The following is a 25773-nucleotide window of genomic DNA, read 5'->3' on the forward strand; positions in this document are numbered from 1 at the left end:
TAGCCAAGAAGTAGAAGCAACCCAAATATCCATAAACTGATAAATGGATAAATACAATGTGATATATCCATACAATGGAATATCATTCAGCAGTAAAACAGAATGAAGTACTAAAATACGCTACAACATGATCAATCTTGAAAATATTATGCTAAGCTGAAAGAAGCCAGACTCAAAAGGCCAAATATTATATGATTCCATTTATACGAAATGTCCAGAGCAGTCAATCCATAAAGGCAGAAAGTAGATTAGTGGTTGCTAGGGGCTGGTGTGGGGGGAGGAACTGGGAGTGACCACTGATGGGTATAGGGTTTCTCTTTCAGCTGGTGAAAATGTTCTCAAATTAGATTGTGGTGATGCTTGCACAAATGTGAATATACTAAAACCCACTGAATTGTACACTTTAAAGGGGTAATTTTATAGTATGTGAATTATATTTCAGTAAAGCTGTTATAAAAAAATTTAAACCCCTTGACAGTTCTCCTTTACCCAAACAGTTTAGTGGAGCCTTCAAGTTCCTTCAAGTTTTGCATCACTTACTTCTAGCTAAATTTTCAACTCTCATCTCCTGCTATTTTCCCCTGCACCACCTTCTGCCTCCACCCTGAACACACAAAGCCATTTTATAATTCCATGCCTTTGCACATACCATTCGTGCTGCCAAGAATGTCACACTCTGTCTTCTCTTTCTCTTACATATCCTTCAAGACCAAATACTGTTTCCTTCAAGAAATCACCCCTTACTCCTCCAGACAAAGCTGATCATGCCCTCTCTGCTATAAATACTGGTTGATGTATCTGCCTTGCGAATAGACTCTGAACTCCTTGAGTTTACTAGACAGCATCATCTTCAGCCCTAGAACCCAACGCTTGTAAAAACTTAGTAAACGTTTACTGAATAAATGAATGACAAAACATTCCCTCACTACTGACTAGAAACAGTGCTATTTTTTCTCCAACTAGTTTAATTGGTAAAATCCATACAAATGTAACTTGAGCGCCGGCCTTTAGAGACCAATAAAGTGAAATAAAAATACAAATTTGAGGCCAACGCTGAGACTTAATGGAAAATTACTATAAAGTAACATTTCGTGGGGGTTCGTAGTCCAGATAGTTATCATTGTTGACCGAACATACATACTGAAGTCAATACTCTTTTATTCAACATATTAAATGTGTTGTTTAACTCCGGTAACCACAGCTGTGACTTAGTTAACGATCTCAATAAATCCTACTTAAATCAGAGACAGGAAAAAATTATGCAAATGAATTCTTATCTGTTTTTCTACCCAAGGCATATTTGATAACAGATAAAACATACCCCAAATAGTCTCTACTTAATAGTCAAGAAGCCATTTGAGGTTTTATTTGAATCAAATACAAAGAAGAGGAGAAGCCTGCTAATATTCACAAACGGTTTTATTTCAGAAAGAAATTACACATTAAAAGGAGACATAGTTAAGAGCTTACACTCACGTATGGAAGTGAATCTAAGAAAGTCAACAGTTATTAATATACAAAGCACATGATTAAAAAAGACAGTAAGAGATAATGACAGAGAGGCTTGCCTTAGATTCATCCACGAAATAATATCTTTTGTTTAAAAACAAAAAGATATTGGTCTTTAAAATAGCTCTTTAGAAACGAGTTCGCAGTTCCAGAGGACTTTAAAAATCAAACCCATCACACCAGGCTCCATGTAGGCTGTATCACACCCATACTCATCAGGCAGGATGGAAACCATTCATCAATTAAACCTTGCAGCTAGACAGGATGTCTTCCACTAATCTCTTGTAAACCCAGGCATCACCCTTAAGCCGCTGCCTCCTGATACCCACCACGTCGGGTTTTTGAAGCTGGCACACTTCTAGCTCAAACTGCATTGTCACTTTGCCAAAATCTGACTGTGTTTGACACTTCAGTGTATAGCTGTGAAAAACAAGATAAGAAGCCAGTTAGCAGGAGAACCATGAATATTCTGTATAATACAAGAGATTTCTATAAGCCTCTAGGAGGCCAGTGGGGAAAATGAACCATTATTTCGTATTAAGCAATATAGTCCTGCTTACAGTTTCCAGATGACCTAGATATGCTTTAGTGATGGAGTATGACTGGTGTTTTCCCAAAAGCTAACCAGGATCTCAAAAAAGAATACAGATGAAAAGGCTTTACCAGAACTCTCCCTTGCTCCAAAGAAAAGCCCTTTTTTCATAGCTATACATGCCATTCATGTTCAAGAAATCTTCCGGCATCCTTTATGCAAGTCTTTCAATGGTGTAATCTGTGAACATTAGGCCATTTCCACAATGTTCACAACAAAGGAAAGCAGAGGGAAGATTAAGAATATTTTATTTTGTGCACTTCATCAGAAACTTCTGTCTTTCATGTAAATAAAGCTGAAGCCAACAACCTGTCGGTAGGACACATGTTTCTGAGGTTTTTCTAACAGTAATAAGAGGTTATGATCATTACAACACTTTAGGGCAGAGTTATAAAAGAAAGTCCAATGAGACAGTACATTCCCATGGCTGAAACATATGGCATATATAATTAGAACTGCCACATGAACTACTCTGATAACGGAAAGGCCCTGTCTATATGAAGCCTTCCACATGTCTTAAGAAATAGGTATGGTTCCTGCAAAGTTGCATAAATTGAATTCATGTAAATCAACTTTTAATTTGTTTACATTATATTTTAGTTTTATTTAATTGTCTTACTGATCTTCAATAGATAAATACAAACAGTAAACAATAGGATCAATTCTAAATTTCAGTTCCCTAAATATTTAGGGGCACACGATTAGGCACTGTTCCACGTAAATGGGGAGAAATTACTTGCATCTGTTATGTATTACAAGGTGTATTAAAATATCATTCTTTTTCTTACTAACTTAGTTATGTCCTTTGGGGCTTGATCTATTAAAAATAAGCAGTTGCTATCAGAAATGCCATTAAGGTAAACCCTGTAGTTAAGGTTCCTGATGGGAAGATGAAGCATAGAGCAATTTAGTCATATCAAAGATAAAAAGTGAATTTTCCTCATTGGAAGATAGTAATGGAATATAACCTAGATTAGGGACACCACACCACTGAAAAATTTAGCTTTTGTTATTCTGCTTTGTCACAAAGAAGGTAAAAACAAACAGAGAAGGTAAAAAGAAAAAAGAAGGATAAAGGCAGATCTTCAGGTGGATCAGGAAGTTCGAGGAACAGATTACTGGTGAATAGCCAGTTACCGATCTGATAGATCATACGCTGAAGGAAAAATAATCAAAAGTTTTCTAACACAGATTTGGCGAGAGGTTCTAACGCTGTGGATAAACCCCAAGCATGAAGAACAGGTCAGAGTTAGATGTGATATAGTGATACCTAAAGAAGAAAGCCAGGGTTCACATAAGAGCGCTTGCCAACATTTAGAGATAATGAAAAGTAAAATTACTTTTGCAAAAGATTGTTTCTTGAAATCTTACTCTATACTGACTGTTCCAATTAAATGTTTTTGTTAATCCATCAGTGGCTCTTCTTGTTAGTGCTTTAATAATGAAATTTTAAAGAGACATAACTAAGTGGAAATGTTTAGAAATATGAACATCTTAAGCAACCAGAAGAGGTCTGGCTGTCCAGACCATGAGATTGTGACCAAGGAGGCTTTGAGGGCAGTTCACTGAACAGTGGGAAACAGCTAAGGTAAAATAATTTTCTAAAGTACTGAAAACCAGTTCTGTCACATAGAACGTCATAAAGAGAAGGAGTCTATATATATCCTTGATTTGTTTGAGGTGTCTCATAAATTTAGATTACAACTTATAAATATTATTGTAAAGCAGAACATCAAAGAAAAATAGAAGATGCAAAAGAAACTGGAACAAGTTCAGATTTTCCTATTTTGAAAAGTCTAACTTTGAAAGTGGTGATAATATGGGCACTTAAAAAACTTCTATAGCTGGGCTTCCCTGGTAGCGCAGTGGTTGAGAGTCCGCCTGCCGATGCAGGGGACACGGGTTCGTGCCCGGTCCGGGAAGATCCCACATGCCGTGGAGCAGCTGGGCCCGTGAGCCATGGCTACTGAGCCTGTGCGTCCGAAGCCTGTGCTCCGCAACGGGAGAGGCCACAACAGTAAGAGGCCCACGTACCGCAAAAAAAACCCCAAAAAACTTCTATAGCTCATATAAAACAAAAGAGAATAAATTATGAACACAGACACTAACATAAAAAGCTTTTTGGAAAAATGAGGCAAGAGAAATATATTTTTTAATTATGTTAAACAATTTATAATTTTTTAATTATATTAAAAACATAGGTTGGGAGGGGAATCAACCTCTGTTTTCTCAAAGTTCAAAAGACGTCAAGTAATAGATCCAAGTGTGCTTCTTACCCCTTTTGTACAAAGTCAACGTGCTTCTTTGGAAGAATAGACATTATTTCATTCAAGAGTTGATCTGGATTCACTAATCTGGTTGTAGTCACGTTATAGTGAGGCTTAAAAAAGAAAAAGAAGGGGTTAAGAAGTAAATCTTTACATCAACACAAAGACCATCCTACCTCATTTAGAGCTCCCAAACTCCTCAACATAGTACCATTTCAAGTGGAAATACTTCAAGAAAAACACTGAAAGAATTTACAACCAACTCTTGGTAAGTTGGATTGAGATGGCACTGGGAAAGCTTGGAGAAATCACATTTATTAATAAGTGCATCCATATCACCCTTTTTATCTTTGCATCTTCCTCTCCTACCAATTTTTTAATAAGTAAATAAATATTAAATAACGTCTATCTCTTTGAGCTCTACCTATTTCCCCCTTCCTACACGGTGATAAAGACTCCTGAAATGTAAACTGTGAGAAAAAAAATGCCCTAGAAAATTTCACTTGTATATAGTTGCATGTGTTTCCTTAATTCTTTCTTGATCATTTAAGGAATTTTACAGAATCCCAGGAGGTGATTCTACGACAATTCTACGAAGGAATGAATATAACAAGTATCCCTTTAAAAAAGTAATGTCAAGTTATTTTTTCTCATTCACTAACAGCATAATTCTCAGAAAAAAATTTTTTAATTAATTAATTAATTAATTTTTGGATGAGCTGGGTCTTCGCTGCTGCGCGCGGGCTTTCTCTAGTTGCAGCAAGCGGGGGCTACTCTTTGTTATGGTGTGCGGACTTCTCATTGTGGTGGCTTCTCTTTGTTGCAGAGCATGGACCCTAGGCATGTGGGCTTCACTAGTTGTGGCACGCGGGCTCATTAGTTGTGGCTCACAGGCTCTAGAGCGCAGGCTCAGTAGCTGTGGTGCACGGGCTTAGTTGCCCCACAGCATGTGGGATCTTCCCGCACCAGGGCTTGAACCCGTGTCCCCTGCATTGGCAGGCAGATTCTTAACCATTGCCACCAGGGAAGTCCAGAAATAACTTCATTCTTAATTAGAATCTATCCATCCATTCATTCAACAACTATTTATTGACGGCTTACTAGGTGCCAGGCACTGTTTTATTTTTTAATTTTGATTTTTAAAATTATTATTATTATTTTGGCCACACCATGAGGCTTACGGGGGATCTCAGTTCCCCCACCAGGGACTGAATCCGGGCCACAGTGAAAGCCCAGAATCCTAACCACTAGACCACCAGGGAACTTCCCCAGGCACTGTTTTAATAGGTTCTGGAGACAGAAAAAAATCCCTACCTTTCTAGCAGTATCTTCACTGTCAAACAAAATTATACTTTCTATGTCTTTCAGATTTCAGTTCTTTTTATAAATAACAAAATGCTGAGGTTAGAAAAGACCCAACTATCTTACTTTTCACTTTAAGAACCTATGACCTAAAGAAGAGCTATAAGTTTCTTAAGATGGGGTTTTTCAAAATGTGATAAAAATAACAACTGGAGTTATACAATATAACTCTAAGTGGTACATGGATAAATACTTTTATTTTAATTTTATATATTTGTTCCAATCAGATTTAGCAAAATATGATTAGAAAAACTAATGACATATGGTTTCCTTTTAAATAAATACAAGTTTTTAAAGTTAGTCATCTTGGGGCTTCCCTGGTGGGGCAGTGGTTAAGAATCTGCCTGCCAATGCAAAGGACATGGGTTCGAGCCCTGGTCCGGGAAGATCCCACATGCCGCAGAGCAACTAAACCCGCGCGCCACAACTACTGAGCCTGCACTCTAGAGCCCGGGAGCCACAACTACTGAGCCCACGTGCCACAACTACTGAAGCCCGCGCACCTAGAGCCTGTGCTCCGCAACAAGAGAAGCCACTGCAATGAGAAGCCCGTGCACCGCAACAAAGAGTAGCCCCCGCTCACCGCAACTAGAGAAAGCCCGCGCACAGCAATAAAGACCCAACACAACCAAAAATAAATAAATAGATAGATAAATAAATAAATAAAGTCATCTTGATTGTGGTGGTGGTTTCACAGGTACATATATAATGCCAAAGTATATTAATTGTACATTTTTAATATATGCAGATTATTGTATGTCAATTATACCTCTATAAATCTGCTTTTAAAATGCATCATATAAAGAAAGTACCAGATAAATAACAGTGCAGATGATATGCTGATATGCCGACATGAATGTGACTGTCAAATGACTAGAGTTCAGGAACCTCAGCTTCAAGTTATAAAAGGAACAAGTGGCACAGCTATGACAGGCCCCTCTGTCTCTTGGCTTCCAATCCAGGACTTTTTCACCAAATTAGATTGGCTTTTTCAAGATAATAACAAACTGAACACTTTCAAATCACAATTCAAGTGATTCCTTTGTAAAAATAAGAAATAATCCTATTTTATCTATTTAAATTTCAGATTTTTATAGATTGCTTCCTCAAAGAGGGCTTAACTACATATGATTCGCTATCTTAAAAAATTAAGGTGTTCTTTGTACCATCTTTTTTTCTTTTTGGCCGCACCACGTAGCATGCGAGATCTTAGTTCCCTAACCAGGGATCAAACCCGTGCTCCCTGCAGTGGAAGTGCAGAGTCTTAACCACTGAACAGCCAAGGAAGTCCCTTTGTACCATCCTTTTAACTTTTCTGTAAGTTTTAATTTTTTAATTTAAGAACGAGGTGTGGGGGCTTCCCTGGTGGCGCAGTGGTTGAGAGTCCGCCTGCCGATGCAGGGGACACGGGTTCGTGCCCCGGTCCGGGAAGATCCCACATGCTGCGGAGTAGCTGGGCCCGTGAGCCATGGCTGCTGAGCCTGTGCGTCTGGAGCCTGTGCTCCTCAACGAGAAAGGCCACAACAGTGAGAGGCCCGTGTACCGCAAAACAAAAAAAGAACTAGGTGTGGACTTCTCTGGTGGCTCAGTGGTTAAGGATCCACCTGCCAATGCAGGGGACACAGGTTCGAGCCCTGGTCTGGGAAGATACCACATGCTGCAGAGCAACTAAGCCCGTGCGCCAAAACTACTGAGCCTACGCTCTAGAGCCCACGAGCCACAACTACTGAGCTCGCGTGCTGCAACTACTGAAGCCCACGTGCCTAGAGCCTGTGCTCCGCAACAAAGAGAAGCCACCGCAATGAGAAGCCCGCGCACCACAATGAAGAGTAGCCCCCGCTCTCCACAACTGGAGAAAAAGCCCGCATGCAGCAACAAAGACCCAATGCAGCCAAAAATAAATAAATAAATAAAAGAACTAGGTGGAAAATGAGGATAATCTCCTAAAGTAAGTCCTTTAGTTCTGAAAAACTTAAAACATTAGAAAGGGTTAAAGATCCAAAGTTAGATAAATCTTCAGATCTTAGGTGTATGCTAATCACAACTGTGGTTCTGCTACATTGGGGTTAAAATGCTCAACAATGACAATAATAATGATACTCGACACTGGAACACCTTATATTTAGAAAGCATTTCATATGCAATATAACATCTCATACAGTCTCATTTATATATCCCAGCTCTGTGAAGCTGCCAGGATAGACATTGTCTCCAGTTTTTACAAATAAAAAAATTGAGATAGTCAGAGATAAAATGACTTATCCAAGCTACACGGTATGAAGCTGAGGCTACAACCCAGGCTTCTCATTCCCAATCTTGTGATTTTTCTCTTACATCCTGGAAGTACTGGGAAATATCTAGAAAGCCAACTAATATCACAGCAGTTCCTACTGAAAAATGCACTCAAGTTCCGAATAATTTACATTGGTGGACATTTTTAGAATATCATCTATTAGTATTTGATAACCACCGAGCTTCTCAATAATGTATATAATTGGACAAGTTTCCTTAATTTTCTTTAATATTTTCAGAGAAATGACACCATGATTTTCATAATCCCAACATCACGGTTTGAAATACCTCACAACTGTCTCCAACTAGAGAACTCTTAGAATAAAAAGATAAAATGTGCCTAATAAACAGCCATATGCAACATAAAACTCCAGTACATTATGTAAGTTCAACAAGGCAACAAATACTAATGGAGAAGTCCTATCTTCTCTCACTTTAAGACAGGACATAAATGGGATCTCAGAACATTCTCCCCTGAAGCACCCTTCCACCCAGCAGCTCAGCATTTTTCTTCCCCCAAACCTGCCCAGATTTACTCAAAATGAGACTCTCAGTGCAAAATCTAAACACAGACCCAGTCCCCAAATCATGGGGAACACCACCACCTGCTCTTCCCTCCTTTGGGCCCCACACCTCTTGGAACATGTTTTTATTACAGCAATAAGCTCCGTGGATCAGAGCAACATCCCTGCCTGTTTTCACTGCCACTCTATGAGTTCCTCAAAGACATGAGCTGTGTCTTATTCTTCCCTTTACCTCTTACTTCCCTCAAACAAAAATGTCACTCATTAGATGTTTGAATGAATGCTCAGAGAGAATCCAAGGGAGTAAGAAATACTTTATATCTACTAATCACTTCTTTTTCTTTTCCTATCCCCACCAAATATACTGTCCACACCACTGACACATTAAACATGCTCTAAAAACATAATAGGTCTGTCAAGTAAGGTCCAAACGTCTTAGCCAGCCTATTTTCCTGACCTGTTGCTATTTTCCTCACACACACCACACTCAAAGTTCAAATTAACTTCCCATGCATTCAGATATTTCGTGAGGGCCTACAAAGGTACCCATGTGTCAGGGACTCTCCTATGTACCAGAGATAGGACAACTGACCTCAAGCCCCCATCCTTAAGGCAGTTCCTTATATATGCCCCATGCTTCCCCACCTCCTCTTTTGCCTCTGTGATTAATCCCCCTACATGAACTTTAATATTTGAATTTTAGTTATTTGTTCCTCCAAAGGAGCAACTGTATCTAATTTACCTCTGCAGTCTCAAAGACCACTGCATAGTAAAATGTATATTTTAGGTGCTCAAAAAATATGTATTAGCTAAATGGGTGAATAAATAAATTAAAAATACTAATCAATTCATTCATTCAGTACTTTTCTTTAAAAAAAAAAAGTAGTCCAGTTAGCAGTCAGCTTCCAAAATCCATATTAAAGAATTCCAGTCCACTTACCTTTAGTCTTCTTGGCCCATCTTTGGCCGAGCCCTTCCTTTTGCTCCTGGTAAGCACAGTGATAACCTTATCCAACCCCTTCTCAAGGCTCCCAAACACTTTGGTTCCTTTTCTTTTTGGAGTATCCTCTACATGTACTTGGTTAAGGTTGAGTTCCACTGAGCGACACCTTAAAAAAAAAACAATGAACCCACGAGTAAGAGTTGGACTTCCTGCCTTTTGGGTCCCTCACAGAGGTGCATTTGTCCTGGCTGTTAGGTGCACCTCATTCAGGTATGCCTGGCCAAGCCATCTTACTCTTCCTCAGGGAGCACAAAAGCCATCTTCCACTGAAATGTAGCCATCACCTCTCCCCCAAGTCAACTGCCAAAACTATTTTTCCCCTACCTTTTTTTTAGTGTCAAATATATAGAAAAGTTGAACAAAAAGTATAATAACCATCGACATATCCTTCTAGAGTCAACAATTGTTAATATTTTGCCACATTTGCTTTCTCTACATATATATAATAAATACATTAAAAATATGTACATCAAAGTAATCCATCTGAAGATATCACAACCCTTGGGACTTCCCTGGTGATCCAGTGGGCAAGACTACACGTTCCCAATGCAGGGGGCCTGGGTTCAATCCTTGGTTGGGGAACCAGATCCCACATGCATGCGGCAACTATGAGTTCACCTGCTGCAACTAAGAGTCTGCATGCCACAGCTAAGAGTCCACACACCGCAACTAAGAGTCCGCATGCTGCAACTAAGACCTGGCGCAGAATGAATGAATATTTAAAAAAAAAAAGATATCACAACCTTTTACTCTGAAACACTTCAGCATACATCATCAGTGAATAAGGACATCTTCCTACATAACCACAATATCATCATGATATCAAGAAAATTAATAATAATGCCATAGCATCTAATATCTAGTTCACATTCTAATTCTCCCAATTATCCTCAAAATGGAGCCTGCTCAAAAAAATAGCTATAAAAGATAATGAAAGGTCACTTATGCTGCAGACCTGTTTGTACAAGAGGAATGGGCTTTATCTGAAGCACCCTTTAGGATCTTTAATATTTTAGAGTGACTGCTGTTTGTTAGTGGATGTCTATACTCCACTGGCAGAAGTGTAGGGAGAGATGGGCCCCAGCACAGGAACTGTATTTTAAGTTAAGGTGCCAGTTGTACTGCTGATGAGTCTCACAATTGCACCCTGAGAAAGGCAGTGGCAACAGCCTCAGTAATGGCCACAGACCACGTTCATATAGACAGTCCCTGACAGAATCTACATGATGGTTTACCTTAATTGGGTTTATCATATATGAAAAAAGGAAATCTGGTTACATATACTAAAGAAACTATATAAAACTGAACACTTACCGCCTCTCAGGGCTAATGACACCTGTTATTAACTTCTCTGTTCCTGCTGAATTTACCGGCATTTTAACTGGGGTCTCTTTCAGGCACTGGTTTCTAGCTATTAGAAAAACAACAAACACAAACCATATGTAGCTGACATGCTATAGTTTCCAATTCTCCATCAATAATGCATATATCACCTCATTCATTGGCTCAGAAATATTGTAATCACTTGCCCAGTGATGTTAAGGCTCTAATTCTTTAAAGAAATATTTCCAGATGATTTATAATAAAAACAAAATCATTTTGCTTTACATGTGTGGCTCTTCTTTTTCTTCACTGTAAAACTGAGGCCATGCTTATGATTTTATCATAAATATCATATGAAAAATCTAAATAGATCACATAAATAATATTTCATGATTACTGATTCTCCTTTCTATAAATAAAAGTCAATCTGTATTTATGCCTTTAATGAATATATTACTGAGAGATGTTAATTCAATTCATAGACCTTTCAACTCCTATCAGGCAAAGAGAATAGTCCCCTGTGAAAGCAGACAAAAGTTATTAAAGAGGTTGTAAGCTTTGGTTATTTTTGTATTCCCTATTCCAAAATTTGGTGTTTTATTCTAGTAGGGTATTTGTATCCCAGATAGTTTGTGACAAACCTGCATTAACAAATCTGGTTACTACTCATTAGTTAACTTTTTGTTCATGATCTAAAAGTACACCAATTAGAGATAATAATATTCACTTCATAATAAATATAAGATTCCAAGCTTTTAAAAACAGATCGGGGGTTTTGTTTTGTTTGACCATACAGCATTACTCTCTATGACCATACAGCATTACTCTCACTGGTTCCATAAGGACAAGAAAATAAAATTGATCAACAATATCTATCAAAACAGTTTTCATCTTGGTATACTGAGAGTATACAAAAAATTTGAAGGTGATTAATATGCTTTCATTTCAACTAATGCAAATAACATATGCTTAAAAAGCAGCTTGGCTTCTCCTAGCAATCCCTGAGAGCATTGCTAGCCATTTCTGACCTGCTATATGTTTATTTAGCATGATAAGAAGAAGGAATTTCAAGATGTTTTACCACTGCTTAATCTACACAGCAAATACCTTTTGAAGGTGTACTGTAATGATTTGGTGTAGTGAGTATTTCTCTTTTATGCTGGTTCTTATTAACTGGAGTCTTTGGTTCAGGAAATGAAAAGCACTCGTCATTCTTTACAGCAGACTTAGGAGTATATACATTCTCTTTGTTCTTTAATTTATTGACAGATGCTGTGCATAATACTGGAGTTAATGATTTAGATTCCAGACCATTTGACTCTGTCCAATGCTTGGCAAACTGGAAAATAAAAGTTACTGGATAAAGCACACTGAAGAAGAAAAGTCAATTTCTTTACAACATGCCTTAATCATTTGCAAATTACCTTGCACCATTTTTATTAAAATGAAACACTATCAAAAGAATATTATGGGCAATACCAGGAAATTTGAAAATGTATATTCAGTTCTCTTTAGTACATGTAGATCACTTTAGGCTGTTCTATTGACGGGTAATTTTCAACATGTTTCAGGCCGTATTTAATCAAACATACCCAGATTCTAGGCAATTCAGGATGGGCACATATAAATCCCTAAGAATTGCTTCCCATACCTAGACTGCCAGTTTGTCTCTAATATGTAACAAGAAATAAAAGTTTAGTCAATGACCGGCTCAGAAAAACCATGTTAAAATACGGTAACAGAAATGTTGGATAGAAAATATATTTTAATCCTTTTAAATTTATGGTGGAGCTTGCAAAAAAGATAGGAAAATCCTCAGAGGCCAAACTAAAAATAGGAGCAGGAATTCAGAGATGTAATCAAGGCTGAAACTGTCCGCTGCCCTAAGGGCATCTACCTACTCTCTAGTATAATCTACAGTAGGAGCAGATTAGACCCACCACGGTGCTAAATTAGAGCCAAAGCTCCCATGTAAAGCCAGGAGGGGGTATAACTAAAATGAAAGGGTGAATTAAATATAAACCTGCCCTGCAAAGAGCTCGGCAAGAAAACGTGTCTGTCCTGGCCATGGCTCTGGAGGAGAAAAGAGTTTCCTTTAATAATTTTTAAGAAGCCACAGGACAGGCTTCACACAGGTTTGGAACCCAAATTCATACTACGTGCATGATCCCCAGAAATTTCAAGCCTAGAATTTGATTTAAAGTAGTCCCAGTCCTAAACTGGTTGTGTTCCAGGAAAGTGACGTGACAGAAGCAAACACAATTCCTAGCTGAAAGAAAAGCTTCAATCCAACACAACCCAAGACCTCAACCCTTAATCCAAGCTTCGAAGCATTTGCACAGAGTTCCAAGAAAAATGAGCCTATAAAAAAAAAAATGCCAAAAGATACAAACACCATGAGCAAAAGTCAGCAGAAAAAAATAAAAGGATCAGACCCATAAAGATGTCATACTGAAATTACCAAGTAGAGAATATAAATATGTTCGTATATTTAAAATAATGAAAGAAATTGAAAACATGAAAAGAGGAATGTTAAAGCAGTTTTGAAAAAGAATAAAAATCTCTAGAAATAAAAAACGTAATGATACAAATGAAAAATTCAATAGACAGGTCAAATAACAGATTAAATAGAAATGAGAAAAAGAATGTGAATGTGAAATAAATCTGAAATGATCTAGAATGCAGTCCAGAGAGAAAGATATGGGATATATGAAAGACAGTTTAAAATAAATAGAAAATGAAATTTAATGGTCTAACATATGCCTATTCTGAGTTCCAGAGATAGATAATAAAGACGATGAAAAAGCAGCAATTATTCAAGGAATTTTCCAAAATTGATTAAAGATACAAATCCTCAAATACAGGAAACACAATGAATCATAAACAAGATAAATAAAAAGAAATCCATATCTGTATTTACTAGGCTGTACTACTCTAGAGGACACTACCCACAGAGACAGTAACCCTAACAATGAGACTGCAGAACACCAAAATCAAAGAGAAAATCCCAAAAAGAGCCAGGGCGAAGACTAACTAGAAAGGAACCTGACTGACAGAGATTTCTCAATGGTAACAACAGAAGCAAGAAGACAGTGGAATAATATCTTCAAACTACAGAGCGTAAAATAACTGATAAACTAGAAATCAATACAGAAGGAAACTACATTCTAAAAATGAAAGTGAAATAAAGACAATTTTAGCCAATTTAGAAAGAGTGTTTGTCATAAATTGTGACTTCCACTAAAGAAATTTTTAAAGGATGTACTCCAGGAAGAAGAAACATAATTTTAGAATGAACATTTGAGAGATAAGAAGGGTAAGTAGGGCTTCCCCGGTGGCGCAGTGGTTGAGAGTCCGGCTGCTGATGCACAGGACATGGGTCCGTGCCCCGGTATGGGAAGATCCCACATGCCACGGAGCGGCTGGGCCCGTGAGCCATGGCCGCTGAACCTGCACATCCGGAGCCTGTGCTCTGCAATTGGAGAGGCTACAACAGTGAGAGGCCCACATACAGCAAAAAAAAAAAAGAAGAAGGGTAAGTGAACAAAAGAAAATGTGAGTCAATCAAATAAATACTGATAGTATACATTCTAAAAATAATATGTAATTTATGAAGTTAAAAATGTATAGAGCTAAAAACAAATTGTACCACAGTTATGCAAGATGTAACTACTGGGGCTTCCCTGGTGGTGCAGTGGTTAAGAATCCACCTGCCAATGCAGGGCACACGGGTTCGAGCCCTAGTCCAGGAAGATCCCACATGCCGTGGAGCAACTAAGCCCATGCGCCACAACTACTGAGCCTGTACTCTAGAATCCATGAGCCACAACTACTGAGCCCACGTGCCACAATTACTGAAGCCCATGCGCCTAGAGCCTGTGCTCTGCAACAAGAGAAGCCACCACAATGAGAAGCCCGCGCACTGCAACAAAGAGTAGCCCCTGCTCACCTCAATTAGAGAAAGCCCATGCGCAGCAATGAAGACCCAACGCAGCCAAAAATAAAATAAATAAAATAAATACATTTTTCAAAAAAAAAAAAAAAGATGTAACTAGTGGAGAAAAATGAGTGAAAGGTCCAAGAGACCTCCGTTTACTACTTTTGTAACTTTCTGTGAATACACAGATTTCAAAACGAAAAGCTAAAAAAAATAGATAGCTAAAATACTTACATATCGATAGTATTTAGTAATCTAAGAGAGGGTGATCAGAGATTAGTGTTCTAAGGATTTCATATGTTTAGAAGAAAAGTAAAGATGCAGATTAATTTTTTATTTGGTTAAGTTAAATAGCATGTTAAAAGATTAGAGTAAATATTAAAATAAAACAGAAACCAATGGAATGAAGGGAAAAATTGACGTAAGAAACAAAATATAGGAAAAAAATACAGAAAAAGTGGGACAAATAGAAAGCACAAAATAAGACAGCACATACATGATAAGAACATTAGTAACCAAAATAAATGTAAATTTGGTAAGCTCTCACTTGAAAGACAAAGATTTTCAGTTTGCATACCAAATCTAGCTATATGCTGTTTTTTAAGAGATATACCTAGGGGGAGTGGAGGAGGGATGGATTGGGAATTTGGGATTAGCAGATGTAAACTATTATATATAGAATGGATAAACAACAAGGTCCTACTGTATAGCACAGGGAACTATATTCAATATCCTGTGATAAACCATAATGGAAAAGAATCTGAAAAAGAATGTGTGTATGTATAACTGAATCACTTTGCTGTACAGCAGAAATTAACACAACATTGTAAATCAACTATACTTCAAAAAAGTCATTTAAAATCTTTAAAAAAAAAAAGATACCTAAAATATAAGGGCATGAAAGGTTGAAAATAAAAAGATAAAAAAATATAAACCAAGCAAATAACAACCAAAAAAATCAATATAGCTATCTTAATATCAGAGAAACAAATAGACTTCAAGGAGAAACATATAACTAGTAATAAAGAGGATCACTATAAATGATAAAAGGTTCAATTCCCCAGAATAAAAATTCTAAACTTGTATGCTAATTATATACCTTCGTATATATACATATGAAGCAAAAATAGAACTACAAGAAGAAAATGACAAACTACCATCCCATTAGAAGATTTTTAACATATCCCACTCTCAAGCAGATAAATTTATGGGTCAAGCAGACAAAATATTAGTATGGATGCAGAAGATTTAACAACAGAATTTAATAAGATTGGTCTAATAGAAAAATAAAGGCAGAAAATAACAAAATGGAAACTAAAATATAATAGAATCAGTAAGGCCAGAAGTTGGTTCTTTGAAAAGACTAATAAAATTGACAAAACTCTGGTAAGACTGATCCAAAATATGAAAGAGCTGCAATAAACAAATACACTTCAGCAATGAAAAGGGGGACATAAACACAGATACTACAGACATTAACAAGATCATAATATCCTCCTGTTGATTTTATGCCAAAACATTTAAAAACATGTATGAAATGGACACTAGAAAAACAAAATTCACCAAACTGACGAAAAGAAATTGAAATACTGTGTAGTCCTATGAATACAAAAGAAATTGAATCAGTAGTTGACTAGCTTCTCACAGAAACATTCCAGGCCCAGATAGTTACATAATAAGTTCTATCATGCATTCAAGGAAAATATAATTAATAGCTCTTAAAAACCATTCCAGAGAAAAAAAAAGAAAGAATATGTCCCAAGTCATTTTCAAAGACTAGTTATAATCTTAATGTCAATCAGATACGATTAATATAAGATGGGATGGGCAATCTTAATGCCAATCAGATACGATTACTATAAGATGGGATGGGATGCAAGAACAGGAGAAGAAAGGCTTTCACTCTTTATTCAGCTGTTCCATATTGTTTGAATTTTTTACAAGATGAATGTATCTATGTACTACTTATGTATCAATAATAATAAAGTTTTCAAAAGAAAAAAAATCATATAAGAAAGAAGATAATAGGCCAATCTTATTTAAGAACATAGAAGCAAAAAACCTAAACAAAATGTTAGTAAACTAAACCCAGCAATGTATAAAAAAAGATAGTAATACATCATGACAAACTGGGCTTATCTAAAGAATACAAGATTGGTTTAGCATCAAATCTATTAATATAACATATACTACATTAACAAATGGAAAGAACAAAACCAGATGATTATCTCAATAGATGAATTCTATCCTTTTTTCTGCAACAGAGATTCATAATTTTTAAACAAATCTTAGCAAACCAGGACTAGATGAAAAAAAGGTCTTAATCTGAAAAATATGGGGTCGGGGGGCACAGAGGGGAAAGAGGGAAAAGAAGGATAAGGGAAAGGAGAACAGGGAGGGGGAAGGGGAAAGAGGAGGGAAAAAGAGAGAACAAACATCATATTGAATGATAAAATATTAGAAGCATCATTCTACAATTGGGAAGAACAGAAGAATGCTTACTATACTGCTAGGACTACTAAGTGCAGTAATAAAAAGATATTAAAGGCATGAGAACTGGAAAGGAAGTAACAAAACTATCATCCATAGATGATATAATTTTCTACAACACTCAAAAGAATATATAAACTGTAAGAATTTAAAAGAGTTTAGGAAAGTTGTTGAATATAACATCAATACACAAAAATCAGTTTCATATCTTTACACCAATATCAGACAGTTTAAAAATGTGATTTAAAAAAACCTACCAAATGGGCTTCCCTGGTGGCGCAGTGGTTGAGAGTCCGCCTGCCGATGCAGGGGACGCGGGGTCATGCCCCGGTCCAGGATGATCCCACTTGCGGGAAGATCCCACATGCCGCAGAGCAGCTGGGCCCGTGAGCCATGGCCGCTGAGCCTGCGCGTCTGGAGCCTGTGCTCCGCAACGGGAGAGGCCACAACAGTGAGAGGCCCGCATACCGCAAAAACAAACAAACAAACAAACAAACAAAAAAACAACCTACCATTCCCAATAGCAATAAAAAACAAAAGTACTCAGGAATAAATCTAGTAAAAGATATGTAAGATCATTTTAGAGAAAGTTATAAAATTTTATTGAAATTAACTAAAACCTAATAAATAGAGAGGTATACTGTGTTTACAGATGGGGGATTTGAGGATATAGACTTCAATTTTCCCCAAGTTGAAGTGTATGTAAAATTTATCAAAATGAGTCTAAAATGTATATGGAAATGCAAAGGAGCAAGAATAGACATTCTTAAAGAAGATGGGAGCAAATTGGCCAACCAGATAAAAGAAATATTATAAAACTAAAGAAATAAGATATATGGTATTTGTACAAATAAACCAATAAAACAAAATATTTCTCAGAAGCAGACACACTTATATAACAACCTGATATGTGACAGAAGTGCCATTGTAGATCAGTGCAGAAAGACTGGACTTGTCAATGGTGCTGGCACAACTGATTATAAGAGGGAAAAATTGATTCCCTACCTCATACCATACAAGAGAATTAATTCTCCACAGACTAAAGACTTAATGTGAAAGGAAAAGCTTTAAAACCTTTAGAAGCAATATATGTGAATGCATTTATGACTTCTGTAGAATGGTTTCTTTTAAAATACACAAAAATTATAAACCATAAAGGAAAATACTGACAACTTGTAACATTAAAATTAATGACTTCTGCCATCAAAGTAAAAAGACAAGTGACAAACTCAGACAATATACCTGCAACACATAACCAACAAAGGATTAGAATTAAAATTAAATTAAGAACTTCCTCAATACCACCAAGAAACAATCCAACAGAAAAATAGGCAAAGGACACAAAAAAAGCCATTTCATAAAACAGGAAAAACCATTGGCTGATTAATATATGAAGAGATAAATAAATAACCAGAAAAGTACAAATTAAAACCACAGTGAGATATCACTTTACACTCACCAGATTAGAAGATATTAAATAACAAAAAATATCAAGTACTGATAAGTCTGTGGAGCAACAGGGACATGTAAATTATACCTCATTTTTTAAAGAGATGGGGAGGGAAGGGAAGGAAAAAAGAGCAGTGAAGTGCTCCAAAATGGAATCTTGGCTTTCTTCAACTTGGAAATAATTGGCTTCCCTTTCATTTATATTCCAACAATCTCCCATTAATATTTTCAATGGCTTAGGAATTCATTAAATTTGCAAGCACAAACTAGATCTTATGTTAGAACCTAGATATTTTTTATAATTGAGGTAACATATTCTACTTTAAACAGTAATAAAAATAACCAACCTGTGGTGTTTGTGGAGTAGCCACACCTGTTGATGAAATGTCTTCACACCATTCATAGTCTATTAATCCAGCCACATAATTTTCATCACTGGCGATCACATCTTCTAGACTCAGATTCTTTGACTATTCAAAAATAGAAGAACTCAGAAACAACACCACCATGATTCCATTTTAAAAGAATATATTGCAGGCACAGGGCAAGGTCCTCGAAGCAGAAACAAATGAGAGACAGTAGACTGAAGGAGATCACCACCCAAAACAGGAAGTCAAAAATTTTTAATTCAAATTATTAGAGGGGCTTCCCTGGTGGTGCAGTGGTTGAGAGTCCGCCTGCCGATGCAGGGGATGCGGGTTTGGGCCCCAGTCTGGGAAGATCCCACATGCCACGGAGCGGCTGGGCCCGTGAGCCATGGCTGCTGAGCCTGCGCATCCCGACCCTGTGCTCCGCAACGGGAGAGGCCACAACAGTGAGAGGCCCGCGTACCGCAAAAAAAAAAAAATTATTAGATAGGAGAATCTCTGACTCTCAATCAAGATGCCTTGGAACATTCTTATGTTATATGGCAATCTACTTAGCATATCATTATCAGATAATCACTATAACACCAGACAAATAACTGTTTTGCAAATCTATAAATAAGAAGCTCTCCGACAAAGTAGATGGAAGGGACTCTGAAATACAGGTTTCTTGGTTGCAAGAACATACTGAGTAGCTCACAATTTCTACTAGGAATAAATTAGACTTATGAAAGATCTCCTGGAGACAGGCTATTCGGGGTCCTATGCTAATAATACCACCAGTCATTTATTTTCCTTCACTCGTCCCCCTCAAAAAAACTAGGAGTACACTAGATATACCCTAAATTCTAAGACTATGGAGTATAGTTGGATTTTTTATTTTTCACTCCTTTCCTTTCCTTCAATATCTAGTTAGCCTGGCCAAGCAACTGTACTTGAATTTCTTACATTCCATCCTTTCTTTTCTAATTTTCTGATTCAAGGACAAATCTTCTCATACCTGAACTATTCAAATGGACAACATGGTCCCTGCCACCAATCTTCCCACCCTCTCAACCAGGGGTGACAGAGTTCTCCAGGGTTGTCAATTACCATCAACTAGAACTAGCTACATGGAGTGCTAGGCTGAGAAAAATACTAAAGCTAAGTCTATGCCCAGTGGGGAAAAGCACAGTGTCGTATGAATGAAGGCTGCCAGGGTACTGCAGTAGATAATAAAAGCACATAAGCATCCCTGACTGAACAATCCTATATACAACTGGATGAACTCTGAAAATCAGTCATGTTGGTGACATGTCATGTCTTGCTCAAAAACCCAGTTTCCCATTACTTACAGCACAAAGTGTAACCCTCTGACCTGGCATTTCAAGGTTCCCTACAATCTAGCTCTCAGCTACCCTTCCAGATCACCCATTCACTCTCTTCCTCTTTTACTTTTCCCCCTTGAACTCTTTATTTTAACCAAACAAGTCTAGTCACTGCCAAAAGGATACATTGAGCACATTTAGGTGCCTGAGTTTTTGCTAATTCCATTTATCTTGCCCTGAATTCTGTGCTCCTTCTTTTGTATTTTTCTAAACTTAAATATGGATCCAGTTCAGATCACCCACGGTGACCACTCTCACCCTCTAAAGCCCCTACCGCACACCTCTAGCGCTTAGCGGGCACCCGCCACCTACTACGATGTAGTATTATCTATACGTATAGCTTGCCTCAACTTAACTGTTAGACAACAAGCACTACCCTGTACACAGATTTGTTTCCCAAGAGCTAGCACGGGGCCTGAAAATGCTAATGATGTTGATACGTGGTCTTTTGTGATTCTCAGATCAGATTGTATTATTGTTTCACTGAAAGTGGCATCTATTGATTAACCGTTCAGAATTACTTACTTTCTTATAAACAACACTCCAGAGAAAAAAGAGTGATTCTATCAAGGAGGAGAATAGCACAAAGAGACTATATAGCTTGCTTCAAGCCTTAGTGAGTTGCATAAAGACCAGAAAAAAAACCCAAAATTTGATTTCTACTTCATTGCTTGTCATTAAAATATCTCTTTATTGGCTATAAAAATTGGCTCAATAATATAAATGCCCAAATGATTAAATTATTAGGTAAATAAATGCTCATTAGATGGAAGATAAGAGTAAACATCTTCCCAGATCCTTTCTACTTGGATACTCTATGACTCACATATGCAGATGAATTGAGACCACACCAATCCAGATATAAGAAAATCTAATGGCTTAGGAAAATGTCTAAGACCTTTTAAACTAGGGTCTTAAACCTTAACTGGGGTGTCATAAACCTTAAAATTTAGCTGAGGTTTATTCTAAGTATGGAGGTATCTAATATCTTTCTGAAATTACCTTGATCAGAAGCAAAGTTTATGTTTTTGTGTCCTCTTAGACCCAAAGGTATTGACTTGGGTGTGAGACTTTAAAGGGTTTGCCCTGTGAGCAGGATGAGGGATAGGATGATTCATGGAGTCCGTGGGTAAAAGATCTGCCTGGGCATGGGATATTCACCAGCCCAGTACAACTCTCGAAGAACAGATTAGAAAAACAACCCAGCAATAAGATTATCTCACTTCAGAGATTTCTTTACACAACAGCCCCTTACACTAACACTTTTGGTTCTTAATTTGGTCAAAAGACCAACTACGGAGAGAAGGGAGACAAATTAGGTCTGGCAGGGACAAAAGACCCACTATACCTGCAGCACATGATTGAAGAGAGGTCAAAATTGAGTTGTTAAAGGAAATGACGGTGGCAGGGGGGGCATTCAGCGTTCAAAAAAAGATTATGAAAGAGGTGGCATTTGAACATTTTTTAAAAACAGAGTTTTGAGATCTAAAGAAAAAAATATCACCTCACACACATAATCATTTCTGCTATACTGGATTCCATGAAGAGGGCCAACTCTTTCTCTCTGAGAATGACAGAAGTACAGTTTCCTAATGTTAAAACCATTTAAACTGCAACTTGAATTAATGGAGGGAATATTATATTACAAAGCTCCACACCTATCTGGCAAAGTATTTGGAAGGTGGAATTTTAAGGCATGGGAGATACAAAGAATCACACAGAAAACAGACACTAATTTGAGCACTTAGGAATGACATGGTGCTTCCAAATATGTAAGGCTTCTCCACCATTCTAAATGTTCATGACAAAGAAAAATGAGACAAAGACAACAAAATAGAAAAAAATAATTTGGTTATAACTCATACAAGGAATTTGAGTTGCATGAGCTACAGCTGCTGCTCAAAACAAACAACCTAAACCCTTAATATAAGTGAGTATCAAAATATTCACTGAAATACTTCATGTTATATAAAGTATAATATGTCCTATAATTTACATAAATTATATAAACAAGCATACTAAAAAAAGACTGGAAAGATACAATAAAATATAAACTATTTTATCTATAGGTGGTAGTAGCTTTATAGGTAAATTCTATTTTCCTTTAGCTTATCTGTGGCTTAAAATTATTCTACATCAGGAGTTACTTTTGTGGAAAAAAGGGGAGGGAGAAATTTTTTTGTTTTTAATGCCATGTAGACATTCAAAATTCTAGTGTTCGCATTCAGAATTTCCCATTTTCCTCATCAAAAATATTTAGATCATAAAAATGTCTTGCTTGTGGGCCCCTGACATCAGCAAAGTTAACTTCCCTGGCATGTATCCACTTATGAACAAGATGGGCACATGGCAAGAGCAGAAGGCACTCACACAAAAGCTTCTGACATTCACCTTGATGTTTGTGACTGCAGTCGAGTTGGCTTGTCCACAGGAAGAAAGAAGCCTTAAACGAACTGGTTTTCCCCGAGCCTTCTTGGCTAGGAGTAGAAGATAAGTAGCTGTGAGGTGATCATACTGCCACTGGAGGAAAAGAAAATCAAATTGTTTAGAAGACTAAACTTGCTTTTTGAAATAATGTTTTATTTTAAATTAATTTTTTCCTCAATGTAACAAACATTCAGAATTTAGATTTTTTTTTTGGCTTTAAAGCATATAATGAAAGACAGCAATCCCCTACACCACTCCCACACACACACAATTTCCACTTCCTAAAAGGCACCTTTGGCTGTTTTTTCTATATTTCTAAATTAATTGCATATACAGCTTTAATTTTTTTCAGCTTCGGATATTATCTCTAGATTTCTTACTACAGAAAATAAGAATTTAGCTCTACTACAACTCCTTCCTTCCCCCGAACATATTTCCCTGCATCCTCCTACTATAGTTTTATAATTTTTAGTTAAATCAACATTTACATTATTATGATTATATAAATAGTATTTGCAACTAAGTAAAGGCAATATTCAAGATACTTAATTGGTACCCTGACCCCAGTGAATCAAAACAGAGGCCAAAATATGAGTAGGTTCCTGGGAAACCCCTGCCATGCCAACTATTAACCTTTTAATTGCTGGATATGAGGCAGGACCGGAGGGAGGTACCAGGCCTAAGGGAGGTTACAGGGCAACAGGGGGGGCACTCAATGTAGTAGTTATTTACCAATCAGTATACAAATATTCTAGTATCTTAATAATCTGTATGGCCATACTGGTTGAATATCAGCCCTGCAACCAAACCACACAGGGTGCTATCCTTGCATTTTCTTCTTTTGAAACTTTTTCTTGAAGTTAAAAATAAAAAAGAAGCAGTTAGTCATCTTACTAACTCAACTCCACACTCTCCAACACTCTTCACCTCCTCCCAACATGTTCACAACACATCAGCTAATCTGTCTCCTCCTCTGTCTCATTTTGGAGACATTCCACCTGATATCTGCATTCTATGCTCCACTCTGGGCTGGCTTCTTTCCCAGCCTGCAACTCAACTGTCGATTGAGGGGTTCCCTTCACTTCTATTCTACAATATACCCCTTGGTTTCCTAGATCCTACCTGTTCCTTTCTCTTCGTTTACTTTCTTGTTTTGGTGGAACATTTCCCCCAACAACTTCCTGAGTGTGGATGAAGAGGAGGTAAATTTTTTGAGATCTTGCATGTCTGATAAATGACTGTATGCTATCCACACGCTTGACTCTGGTTTGCCTGAGTATGGAATTCGAGGCTGACAATAATTTCCACAGCTTTGAAGGCACCGTCTCATGGTCTTCTAGCTTCTAGCACAGTTATCGAAAAATCTAAAGTCTTTCTGATTCCCAAGCCTTTGTGTATGACCTTTTGTTTCTTGTCTCTAGAAACTTTTTTGGATCTCCTTTCCCCCCCTAGTTTTCTGAAATTTCACTAAAACAGGCCTTTGTGTGAATCTATTTTCATCCATTTTGCCAAACCCTAGTTAAGTCCCTTCATTCTTAGAAACTCATACCTTTCAGTTTTGGAATATTTCTTCTTGTACTATTTCTGTGATGGTTTCCTTCCCCTTCTTCTTCTCTGTTTTATCTTCCTGCAACTTCTATTATGTCTATGTTGGACCTTTCTTACCCCTTCTCTTTTCTTTGTGCATCTCTCTGTCTTTAGGTTCTACTTTTGAAAGATTTCACATTACCTTCATTTTCAAACATTTCTACTGAGCTTTTCATTTCTGTAGTCATATTTTAAATCTTCAAGAGTATCTCTTAAAATGTTACTTTTTAGTCATCTTATTCCTATTTCAAAAAAGAAATAGCTTCTCTTATCTCAGAGAATATTAATTATTGTTTCTTGGCTATTTTCTTCCACTCCCTGCATTATCTGTTTTTTCTGAGCATGTTTGCTTTTTCTTCCTTCTCTCCCACCACCCCATTTGTTTTGATCTTTGACTTTCACGTTAGAGGCCGTCCTCAAAAGTCTGGTGATCTTTGGCTGTCTGTCTCTATTTGAAAGCAAAGAGTATACTACGCAGCTACTTAAGACTCTTGTGTAGTTTAGGCCTGCTCATTACCTTATGGGCTTCTCTCTAAGGTGAAGAGACAGGAACCTGGCTCTCTTGGCTTTTCCCTAGAGATGAGTCTTCCAATATTTTCCCCAACCCCACTGCAATTAGGATAAAATCCTGATCCCAGCATTCTCAGAGTTGAATAGGGAAGAGAGTTAGAGGCAGTGGTTCACTGTTCAGTAAGAGGAATGTGTGTGTCAATGCATCCATTTCAGAATGGCTCATCACCCCCACCTGAGCTGCATCTGGTACAAGAGTGCCTCTTGTTCAATGTCTCCAATCTTCTGCTGGAGTGGAGAAGAGGTGGCTATCATACAGCACAAGGCAAACAGAGGGACCTAGCAATCTAACTGCTCCTAATACAGACTTTCAACCAACCTTCCTGTTTCCACCCTGCTCACTTCCCTGACTCCAGAGGTTCCTAGGACCTCTGATTCCTGAGCTTTTCTGGAGCTCCAGGGCTCTAATCAATTTGCTTACTGCCTTTTCCCACTGCAGGCACTTTGCTTTCAGCTTTCTCCAAAGTGCTAGGTCAGCTGCCACTTAGCCATTTTGTAACTTCTAAAATTTTACTGACATTTTTTTTGTCTCCTCTTTTATTCTCTTCATTGTGAATTGTTTGTCTTTTTATTCCTTTACTGTTATTTTAGTGAGGTTTTAGGAAGTGTTGATGTAAACATGTCTGTTCAATCTACGTGAATGACTGAAAGTTTCTAAATAATGTACTCAAGACTTTGAGACCCTCTGCCCTACAAAAGTGTTAAATTT

At 37.4% G+C, this 25773-nt stretch overlaps 1 protein-coding gene across 5 annotated transcripts in view; it reads right to left on the minus strand.

Moving 5' to 3' along the window:
* Positions 1-1403: 1403 nt before the first annotated feature.
* MELK (maternal embryonic leucine zipper kinase) overlaps positions 1404-25773 on the minus strand; it is a 78391-nt gene continuing 54021 nt past the window's right edge. For 3 of the 5 annotated variants that reach the window (XM_067743937.1, XM_067743932.1, XM_067743934.1), the window contains 8 exons: positions 22872-23000; positions 21985-22044; positions 19096-19218; positions 11980-12211; positions 10864-10960; positions 9487-9655; positions 4378-4481; positions 1404-1929 (listed from right to left, as the gene is read on the minus strand). In XM_067743937.1, coding sequence (XP_067600038.1) covers positions 1752-1929; positions 4378-4481; positions 9487-9655; positions 10864-10960; positions 11980-12211; positions 19096-19218; positions 21985-22044; positions 22872-23000 — 1092 coding nt within the window. In that variant the 3' untranslated portion in view covers positions 1404-1751. Of the gene's footprint in view, positions 1930-4377; positions 4482-9486; positions 9656-10863; positions 10961-11979; positions 12212-19095; positions 19219-21984; positions 22045-22850; positions 23001-25773 lie in introns of all 5 variants that reach the window. The other 2 variants (XM_067743935.1, XM_067743936.1) reach the window with 2 other exon arrangements.

Source organism: Pseudorca crassidens, chromosome 7, assembly GCF_039906515.1.
Source record: "Pseudorca crassidens isolate mPseCra1 chromosome 7, mPseCra1.hap1, whole genome shotgun sequence".
NCBI lineage: Eukaryota > Metazoa > Chordata > Mammalia > Artiodactyla > Delphinidae > Pseudorca > Pseudorca crassidens.